This window comes from Benincasa hispida, chromosome 4 (genome assembly GCF_009727055.1).
Source record: "Benincasa hispida cultivar B227 chromosome 4, ASM972705v1, whole genome shotgun sequence".
NCBI classification, from domain to species: domain Eukaryota; kingdom Viridiplantae; phylum Streptophyta; class Magnoliopsida; order Cucurbitales; family Cucurbitaceae; genus Benincasa; species Benincasa hispida.
In genome coordinates, this window is record NC_052352.1 from 4,116,184 (window position 1) to 4,127,781 (window position 11,598).

At 31.9% G+C, this 11,598-nt stretch overlaps 1 protein-coding gene across 2 annotated transcripts; it reads right to left on the reverse strand.

The window, feature by feature from the left end:
- Positions 1-328: 328 nt before the first annotated feature.
- LOC120075489 (sugar transporter ERD6-like 6) lies at positions 329-6,936 on the reverse strand. Of its 2 annotated transcripts, none has more exons than XM_039028925.1 (19): positions 6,748-6,936; positions 6,255-6,539; positions 5,876-5,938; positions 5,703-5,792; positions 5,547-5,606; positions 5,386-5,451; positions 5,247-5,312; positions 5,068-5,143; positions 4,334-4,398; positions 4,152-4,244; positions 3,924-4,004; positions 3,749-3,833; positions 2,711-2,757; positions 2,564-2,626; positions 2,428-2,487; positions 2,272-2,337; positions 2,132-2,191; positions 1,446-1,560; positions 329-672 (listed from the first exon to the last, which is right to left on the reverse strand). In XM_039028925.1, exons 2-19 carry the CDS (start codon positions 6,444-6,446, stop codon positions 560-562), a joined length of 1,461 nt encoding a protein of 486 aa, XP_038884853.1. In that variant the 5' UTR covers positions 6,447-6,539; positions 6,748-6,936; the 3' UTR covers positions 329-559. The 2 variants fall into 2 exon arrangements, with proteins under 2 accessions (XP_038884853.1, XP_038884854.1); XM_039028926.1 differs by having other exon boundaries at positions 6,644-6,800.
- Positions 6,937-11,598: the final 4,662 nt, after the last annotated feature.

Genomic DNA, 11,598 nt, shown 5'->3' on the forward strand with positions numbered 1-11,598 from the left:
CGTAATTAATTTTTTATTTTATAAAGTGAACTTAAAATTTTGAAACCGAAACGGACATTTTCATACAAAAATATAATATAGAACGACATTTTCTTCGAGGATAAAACTGCTTATTTGTGTAACTCTAAAAAATAAATTTTAAAAATATTTTTTTCCAGTTTAATTCAGTGGTAATTAGCATATCTCCATTAGCATATCTCCATGCTATGCTTCACATTCATTGTAAAAAAAAAAAAAAAACAAACAAAAAAAAACAAAAACAAAAAAAAAAACAGAACATTTTTGTAGTTGAAAATGTCGAATGTGTACCAAGTTCGCGGTAAGTATATAATGCAGAAAAAAAAACCAGAAACATATATAAAGTCAAATTTAATGTAATGAAATTATATAAACAAAATTATTGGCCAAATAGAGGTGCAACAACAGAAAGATATTGCAAAAATATGGAATAATAAAAGCCAAAGAGAAGACTTCTGGTTTGATGCTTGCAGAAAGAGAACTTTTGCAGACATGTCCTCTTCCTAACTAATAAATCGAATAGGAAAAGAAAAGAGAGGGTTCATCTAAAGGAAAACTGAATTTCTTCAAGGGTTCTGCCTTTTGTCTCAGGTACCCAAAGAGTAACAAATAGCACCATGAAACCAGTCACCATCAAGTAGATTGTAAATGTTCCTGTCAAATCCATGATTTGCCTCAGATTCACATTCATTAGAGCTTAAACTGATGGATTTAAGCTCACTATTTCTATTATTATCACCAAATGATCGATAAGCGATCATGCAAGCTTACATACACTTCAAATTCTCACAGAACAACCACATGATCCTACTACATTAGGTTGTTCAGAAAATTTGTAGGATATCAAATCATAAGTGGCTACCATCATCTAAACTCATTCGCTCTAAAACCCGTTTTAGATTTGCTAAATTATGCCCATGCACACATATGGTCGATACTACTTATCAAGTGTGACAAATGTAAAATTGATTTAAAACAAGTAGAATGTGTAAACTATTAATACCAATAGAAAGCAAATGACATTGTAGAGTTATAATAAAGAAACTTGTGTGATTTCAGATCTTCATTTCATAATGGAACGAAGGACACTGCAAAGTGAGTTCAGATGTTAATTATGTTTGCCTACAGCTATTGTTCTTCTCACGTGCGATTTTAGATGTTAATTTAATTTTGTTTTCCAAGACTAGTACATCAAACGTAAGAACGTACCTACAAATCGTGTCTTAACCGATAAAATTACACTAGTTTTGAAGTTGATATAACTTTTCACGAGCCCAGATGTTAATTTAGTTTTAAAAAAGACCTAAGGTGTGAACTATTATTAATATCAATTCTGAAGCAAATGACATCGCAGAATTCTATACCAAAACTCCAATCCTGTCGTATTAGATCGTCACTAGACGCAAAAACTTAAGAGAGAAACATACCTCCACTGCTCCATGCTAAGAGCAGATTAGCAGACATTGTGACTCCCCATGCGCTAAACCAGTTGGCTAGTGTTGCTATACTACCAGCAAGACCCTTGATATCCACAGGAAGAATCTGCACCCCAATACTACATGTTAGCTTAAAGTTGCAAGAGAAATTTGTAGCTTATGTTCTAAATGAACATAACTTTACTAACCCCTCAACCACACCAACTCAAGGTCTTATCATTTTACAGTAGAAAGAGGGGGGAAAATGATGAGATAAGACCAAAAATCTTTTCGACTCCGAAATCCTTTTTGGTACGAAATCGACAAGTAAAGAATATAAAAAAACGTAAAGAATAGAGAAGATCCTTTTTTATACAAAATTGACAAGTAAAGACTACTAACAATATGTTAGCTACGTCCACAGAGCAGGAGTAGAACAATTTTATTAGAAAGAATGTTACAAAATACAGAATAATCATGCCACTGGAATTAGAGAGTTTATATGGTGCACTTCTCTAAACCCTAGGATCATAATCGTAAATAAACTATAAATAATTAAACATGCCAAATACGAAGCGCCATGTAACAGATTCAAGGCATTCCAACACTTTTCATAGTCCGACTCTGATCTGATTCAACCATAAAAAGGAAACAAAAAAGTTATCTTTTAGGAAAAAGTAGCACAATGAGCATAATACCTCGGACATTATGATCCATGGAATTGCTCCAACACCAAGAGAGAAAGCGACAACCATGGCCTGCAGAAAGGATATCTCCTATTGACTCACAGGATCAAACTTTTGCAACTAATTATATTGACGTGTAAACTTCAACATACCACAACACCAACTACAGAGACAATCCCTGCTATACTATACAAACTGGAATCCTTAGAGACAGCATCCTGACATCAATTTTGCAACACAACAAAGCTTTAGATGCATTGCACTAAGATCTTGAGGCTATGAAAGAAACAAATAAAGAACCAGTTTACCTTCACAAAGAATGCCACAGCAACAATCAGAAGGCTAAGAGTCATTCCAGCAGAGGAGATCTGAAAATAAAATTTTAAGATATTAACAAAGATGCAGACAAATTAAGAGAATTAAGAATAGTAACATGAAACTCACAATAAGTAGAAGACGACGTCCAGCTCGGTCAATCACCCATGTTGTAACTGCAGTGGCAACAACCTAAAAGAACATGCAAGTTGTTGCTGAAAAGCAGAGTTCAGATGGAGAAAATCAGCCACTGAGCACATCAATTTTAGATTGTACCTGAATAGCGCCAAGGCCAAATGTAGCAGCATTACTGGAGGTAATACCTGTTTCAAGATGCGACATTTGGTGGAGATTACATTTCTCTCCTCTATTTATTTTGACTTTTGGATAAGAATACTTTTTTGAAGAGATGCATAATAGAAGTAGTAGATATATAATATATAAGAAATATGAGTGGGAAAATATTAGAAATGTTATTATTATTATTATCATTATTTTGACAAAATTAGGAATATTATTAGGATATTCAGAAGACATACTTTTCATTGGCTAAGGTTATAAATAGAGTAGGTTGGAGTGGTGTTATTCGGCTAGCATATTTTGAGAGTGGTTAAGGAGAGGACTGAGTCTCCCGAATGATTAATACCCTTTAATTTTGTTTGGTAGTGCAACATATTTCCGCTTTTAGTTCTCTTGATTTTCAGTCTCAGTTCTGTTTCCTACCATGGAGGGTAATCATAATTACACTAGAAAATAGAAGAAACAGGGCCAGCTTAAACCCCTAAAATTATAAGGGATGAACTAATTAGGACCCTGAGCAACATTGTTCAATTAAAAATCTATAACTCAAGCCTCTAACAATGTCCCATACACCACTTAGAAGGAAATATTTAGGTTTAATTTCTATTTTGGTCCTACTTTCAAAATATTCATTTTGGCCTATATACTTTCAAAATATCCATTTTTATCCATATTTGTTCATGTAATTTACAAAGTGACAATTTTGGTGTCTATTTAAAAATTCTAACACAAATTTTATACACCGACAAAAACCACTTAATATCATGACAAGATTTCAAGAAATGTATTGAGTGGAGTGTTGTGTTAAAATTGTGATAGAGAAGAATGAAATAAAAATGAAAACAAAAGGACTAAAATGATTACATTTCAAAAGTACGGAACTAAAATAGACGATTCAAAATTAAAGAGACTACAATAGACTGACCAAAAATCAACAAAACAAAGGAAAAAAGTAAAGGACCAAAGAAAGGATCTAAACCAAATACCTAAAGCAGGCCAGATATATTTACTTACCGGCAGATGCAAAGATGGTACTCGAATAGAATAAAACACCATTAATTCCACTTAGTTGCTGCAGAATAAGTAATCCTATACCAATCTGCATATGTGATAGAGCTGGAAAAGTAAGTTCCTGAATTCTAGGCTTAATATGAAATATACGTGAACAGAATCTTTAAAATCTCCATACCGACAAAGGCAACCAGTATCTTTTCTGCTTCAGATCTGCAAATCTAATAGTTCTTCTTCTGTTAGCAGAAGCTACAGACCTCTGCATCATGTAAGTCGGAAGCAGTTATTTGAATTGATGGTGTGAGATGGTTACAGATAAACATACTTTCCATGGTTCTTCATGAAGAAACAGGACTCGTGGCTGACAGTTGGGGAAAAACCAATTCAGTGAATTTATTATGTGTACCTTGATTTCATTTACTTCAATGGTTATATCAGTATCAAACCCACGAAGAACTTGCAAAGATGTTTCAAATTCTTCTGTCATCCCCATCTTTGCCTAAAGGTTTACAAACAATATAAATATTTTAAAAAAAACTGTAAAAATTAAAATTTATAAGTCAAAGACATCGATGTCATGATTTTCACCAGCCATCTTGGAGATTCTGGGATGAAAAACAATCCAGGTATCAGTATTGTACAAGGCAAAATTCCTGCAAAAGAAGTTTGTCGTGATGTTTCATCAATTAAAATTTGTACTTTCTGATGTTAAAGAGGGAGGAAAGGATGGTTAATGATGCCAGGACAGGATCACACAAGTACATGACATATTTTATCATCCCTATTTTAATGGCAATCCAAAAGGAAAAGAAGAAGAAGACATAGTGTCACAGCATGGCATTAGAAACTGTTCAACATAACCACCACTCACTCTGAAGAACTTTCTAACATCACCACAAACCAAAATCTGATGCTCATGTTTCCAACTTCAGTTGGAGCTTGGTATCAACGGGGATCCCTCGCTGAGAGCAGTATTTTTATAATGAAACAATGTTGAACTATAGGTTTTTCATCAATTCCACATTCATAAAGACAAGATTTCAGAGCATGTCTTTTTCATAATACTTTATTAAATGAAGGTTCTTCTCTTTACTGAAGTAGGCCTAGATAAATATGCGGTGAGAAAATAGCCAAGCACCTTCCACATTTCAAAACTTCATTTTAGGTAGAATGTTGCATAATGTTTTTAACGCTTGACGATTTGTAAGCATAAATTTTAGGGTGTTATGTTGCATTTGTAAGCATAACTTTTAGGGTGTTATGTTACATCATTGAATAGCAAACGACAATAGCACTCGCATAGATCCTTTTAGATAACTTACCCAAAACTGCAAGTATTCTCCATGGTACGAATAGTCCCAGCAGATAAGACAGCATAATTCCCACGGTAACAGACAGCTACACCACAAAAATGAAAGTAGCTAAGTTGAGAGGTGGTTGGAACTAAAAAGACTACAAATTCCAAGGCCAGTTCACGGTACAAAAACCAAATGTAACCAACCTGATTGACTGAACCGAGACTTCCTCTCAAGTTTTGTGGTGCTATCTCAGCTATATAAACGGGAACCTAGAATAGAAGATAGAGTCCCTTCAGTAAAAATACACAATCTGATATAACCTAGCTGAAATTAAAGTCACACCGTATAAGAGATTATTCCCACGCCAAATCCTTCCAGTAACCTCCCCATGTAGAGGAAAGAAGAATCCTACATAAACAATGAAAATTGGTTATATATAGCTTATGCTGCCAGTCTGCATATGGAAAAGTGTTGGTTACAAAATGGATATATTTCAAACTAACTTTTGCAAATGATATAGTAAGCCACCCTATAATATTGGGAATTGCAGCAATCATTAAGGCCTGACATTAAGAACATAAAAGTAAGATTTAGTCATCCAAACAGAAGAAAACTTTCGGCAAGACGAATTAAAGCAAGAATCAATGAACCAGTATTACCCCTTTCCGCCCAATATACTCAGCCAACTGACCGCTGGTTATAGCCCCAACCATAGCACCAACATTGCTTAAAGAACCAAATAAAGAATACTGTTTCATGAATCAGGTCAGACACGATTGTAGTTCACAAATGCAGAATGAAGAAAAGAAAAAACAAGACAACAGAGACACACCTCCGAGACAGTAAGTCCAAGATCCCGAGTTATTGCAAATTGGGTCGGTGATGAATACCCTCCCTGCAAAGTCAATACTTACTCTGAATGCTTGTTCAACAGAATCAACAATTTGCGACGAATTCCAGAGTTACCAACAAGCAAAATTCTAATTAAAAAAACAATCAACAGAACTAATTGCAATTGAAATGCTCTTCTCTATCAGATCTTTTAGTTCATTCTAGTTTCTTCCATAAAAAAAATCAATCCCAGTAATTCTAAAGGTTCATCTGAAACCAACTAATATACTTCCAATCAATCCAGTACCCACAAAATCCGCAGTCAAATCAGCAAAAAATTCTCTCAAAGATTTGGAAAATAAGACAGAACAAGTACTTACCGTGAAACCAAACTGGATAGGGCCCAAAGCAACGATGAGAACACAAGCAACTACAGAGATTGAGTTGTCACGAATTGCCTGAGACGAACCCATCAGACTGGATTGCCTCGAACCCATTCGATACCAGCTCCCCGTGTGCAAAAATGGCTTCCTGAGATCCCTCCCATCTTCACTATCGTCCCTGAAACTCATCCTCTGTTACACTCTCTCGAAACCCAACTCCAAAACCTCTTTGACGAAGATCAACAGCTCTTTCGTAATCAAACCCCCAACCTGGCGCGCGATCTGTTTGTAGAAATGCCACAATCAATAATAATTTTGTAGATACTGAAGAAAGAAAATAGTGGATATATATAACTTCCTAAAGTAAGATATTCCCAGTTACTCACAACTCTAATTATCTCCTTCAATCTTTCTCTCTAAAATTAGGCCACAAACGGACAGATTCACCAAAAATCATACATCAATACGTATAAATATACAAATAGATTACATATAATTTGTGAGCTCATTTTACTGGGCCATCCCTTCTCAGCATCATCGTGGCGACTGGTTGGCAATTTGGCGACTTCAGTCGAATCTGAGGTTGTTGTGGTACAGCTTGCGCTATAAATTATTTGTTCTTCGAGCTTTAGACTTGGTTGGTTTGAATTTACGAGCACGTTTTTAAGCCGCATTCTTATAAAATTCCAGAAACGTCAGCTCAAATTCATCGTTTGTCGAGAATCGAGTGATGCTGTTTATCAGTGATCACATTGTTTTAAGAATTGAAATTTCTTAAGTGTGGAATTGCTTAAGGTAGATAAAGCTAATGACCTCATTTTAGTCTAATAGTTGCAATGATTAGTGCAGCTAAATCTAATAGATAAAAGAGCGATAACGCAGTTATGTTCTCCTCCTCTCTACCACATAAATAAAAAATAAAAATAAAATAAAATAATAATTTTTAAAAAAAATTAAATTGACACATAACAATATTTTAGAATGGATACTTCTAAGCTCTGGTATATAGAATGGATACTTCTAAGCTTCACCCAAATTTTTTCTATGGTTAAATTACAAATTTAGTTATGGACGTTGACTTTGTATTGGATAGGTTGAACTTTCTGAAAAGAGTCTAATAAATGTCTAAACTTTTAATTTCGTGTTAATAAGTTTTTTGCTTTCTCAATTTTGCACATAATAAATATATGAACATTTAATTTTTCTTATTTTTTATCTAAAAGGTTAGGATAAAATTCGAAAATTTCAAAAATTAATCCAACTTTAACACCTGAATTTAAATTTTAAGTTTTGTGACCCTCTAAATAGTTAATGTTTTGTTTAATAGATGGATTAAAAACTTTTGAAAAATTAAAAATTAAGGCCTCGTTTGATAATCCTTTCGTCTTTTGTTTTTTAAAATTAAGTTTATATTCTCTCATTTTCTTACCATAGTTTGCATCTTTCTTAAATAGAAAAGCTGAATTTTTAGCCAAAATCTAATAACAAAAACAAGTTTTTAAAAACTATTTTTTTGTTTTAAAGACTACTTTTTTGGTTTTCAAAATTCAACTTAATTTCTAAAAATATGAGTAGAAAATAGATAACAAAACAAGAAATCTAGAGGTCTAAAGGTGTTTGTAGGTTTAATTTTAAAAAACTAAAAACCAAAACTCAAATAGTTATAGAAACGAGATCTAAGGTCCCATTTGGTAACCATTTGGGTTTTTCTTTTTGTTTTCGAAAATTAAGCCTGCTTACCGTTCTAAATTTCTTTATTTATCATATACTTACCAATGGTTTAAAAAACCAAGTTAAAATTGAAAACTAAAAATATAGCTTTTAAAAAGTTGTCTTTATTTTTAGAAATTGGCTAAGAATTAAACCATTGTATTTAACAAAGATGCAAATCATTGTAAAAAAATTAGGAGGAAATAAGTTTAATTTTCAAAAACCAAAAACAAAAATCGAAATAGTTATCAAACGAGACATAAATTTTTAATTTTAAAAGTTTAGAGATTAAATAGACATAAATTGAACAGATGAATAACTAATCTAATTGATGAGATAGTTTACTTTTGTTGGTTTTTCACCTAATTGAGTTATTGCAAAGAAAGGTGTGATATCAAGCTTAGAGTTGTCAAATAGAAACGTGGATCCAATTTGGGGAATTTTTGGCACAATCATTCAATTAGTTTGGATTTGTTAATGGTTGAATTGGAACCAAGACAAAATTATTTGTTAATGTTGACCTCTACAACATTGAAATTCATGTTTTAATATTAATTAGGTATATGGATTCATCGTTTTACTTGATTAAGTAACTAACCTTCGTATTATCAAATGATTAATCATTTTACTCAATTCATCATCTTATCTAACAACTATCTTGATTTTACTAGACTCTTCACCATCTTAATTAGTTTGTTGAGTTAGCCTTACTAATCCAACTAATTCAATCAACTAAGACCTATGTACTTTTAGGATTTCTAATATTACAACCGAATAAGAAAGGGCAATTTTGATAGGGCACAAGATCTTTTATGGTTTAGGGTTAGGCAGGTCACATCAAAATATTAGTAAAAAAAAATGTAACAAGTTAGACCTAATATACAAGAGATGGGATCTATATTTGAAAACCTTTAAAAGAGAGGTGACAACACTTTTGACCATTGATACCAATCTCTCTACAAAACCATTGATACTTAAAATGATTATCTTTCTAACTAATCCTTTTGAAATCATTATCATGATTAGCCGTAAGCAATTTCTGTCTCAAGCTCTCTCACCAAGAATAGTACCATTGCACCCACGATTTTAAGAGAGCAAGAGAATGAAAAGAATTGACAAGAAAAATAGTAAATTTTAAAGTTTCATTTGTAAAAATGGTAAAAAAATTTTAAAATTATAAAAATAGTAAAACAAATTTATGTAATAAAAAAATACTAATTAGTAAATGATAAAACTACTTTAAAACAACAAATTTAAGTAAACGAGAATGCAAAGATACACGGCTTAAGAACAACTCGAATACCATAAATACACCCTACCTAAACATCGAAAATTATAAATACACAATATCTAAACAATCCATAAGCAAAAATTAAAATTCACCTAATATGATTTTTAATGCTTCAGGTTGGCTATAGAACATGTTTATGCAAGGGAGGAGGATGACCAGGCGGTGGAGGTCATTAGAAACTTATGGATGTCCACAACAATGGACTTCCTTCAAGGTGAGAAAGAGTAAAGTTGATTGTACCAGTGAAGTTGTTGTGCTTGACAAGTGAATATTTAAAGGAATTGCAACTTCATGACGATGTGACTATTGGAAATATGATTGCGTTTGACACCCAGCCAGTTGTAAGGAGTTTCATCATCTTTATTCCATCTAACCATTTTGCTCATAGGATCTTGAAAGCCAACTTCAAACACTATCAATCACAGAACGTCATTGTTGAAAACGATGTTCAAAGTATAAACAAAAGCAGGAAACGTGTGTAACAAAAAAAAAATCAACGACCTGGTGAGAGTGGTTGTCAAAAGCTAGCCAAGACGATGGAATTTAAGAAAAGGTTGTTGAACCAACGATCGCAAACATGAGATTGATAAGAAAAAAAAAAGAAAAAAGAGATTTTGGAGACGGCTAAGTGAAGAAGATGAGATTTATGGTCTTTTGTTATCATATTTTAATAATAATGATGATGATAATGATAATAATAATAAACTGCCTATATATATATATATACACACACGCATATGCTTCAAATATTTAAAGTTTAGCTCCCCATTATATATTTCTTTTTAAGTATAACAAGCCATTTTTATGTGTTTATATGAAAAATTGAAAACATCGAAAATATGAAGAAAAAAAATCATTATTTTGATAGCAATATGTATAAAATAATGACAAAATATTTAGATACAATTCAATTGGTAACAAACATTTAAATAAATGGAAAGTTAGTTAGATAAAATCAAATTTGATAATAAAAAATAAATTCAAATATAAATTGGAAAGAAAAACATAAAGTTTTTGTTTATTGTGATTAATTCGGAGAAAAAACAGGAAGGGAACTCATTTATTTACAATTAAACTATAGTCATAATTTCATTTTCATTTAAGCTTCAACAATTACTCAGTATTTATAACTTTATCAACCACGAAACATTTGAAAGAGGAAAGAGGCCTAACTCATTATAGAGGCATAGAGAAAATAGTTTGATTGCAAAATTGAATATTTATTTATTTGTCAAAAAGACAAACTAATGATATAATAATATAATAAGATGATAAAGAATAAAAGGTGATTAAAAATACAAAAAAATGATAAAATTTAGATGAGATATACAGTTTGTTAGATGATAATATGTATAAAATATTAAGTAAAATCCTAATCAAGATATAAAAAATTTTAATCCGAATTTAAAATAATTAAAAAAAATCAATAAAATAATGTAAAATATAAAGATATATTATAAATTAAAATCAAAATGGTGATAAACAAATTAAAGATTGATTAATTTTGAATATTTTTTAAAAGTTGTTAAATCAAATCAAAATAGATATGAAATCATCAATTCAAATTTTAAAATGGGAGAAAAATTCAGCACTTTAATCTCTTGAATCCATTAGGTTAAAATTTCATAATCGACAATTTCATTCACACTGTATTTCTATTAAGAATTGATGCACAGTCTCATAATAGACGATTTCATTTACACTGTATTTCTATTGAGAATTTATACATGGTACGCAATTACACAATACTAAAAACTACTAATCGACAATACTAGGGGAAATTTGGAGATTAAAAAAACATATGTCATGTGCATGACATGCTTTTTGTAAACCCCTGAAGTTGTTTTACTTGTTAATCAAGTTTAAGACCTCTTAATTATGAGTTAAGACGTGAATTAACTTTAATGGAATAAGTAAGTTAAGTAAGTATAGTGAATAATTTGTATGAAATATAAGATAAGAAAAATTTTCTAAATCTTATAACTATATGCATTAAGGTTGTACCCTAGTCGATGCGTAGAGAGTTGAGAATAACAATGGAAAGACGGAATAGGGCAAAAAAAATATGTTAAATGTGGAATGCTATGTTCTCGGGTGAAGTACAAACGAGTTAACACTTAGGAAAGGTAGAAGGTTCCCTGCGTTAAAACTATGAGGCACCATGTGGCCAGAGGTCCAAGAATGGGGACGTTATGGCTAAGTACAACAAGTGGTATGAAGGATTTATGCAACCAACTTTGTATGTCATTGATGAGGGATAAGCTGGTAAGTGATGCGACAAAAGATCATGAGTTGAAAGGAGAAAGCTTAGGTGGCCACAAGGCCATACGGTCAAGTTAA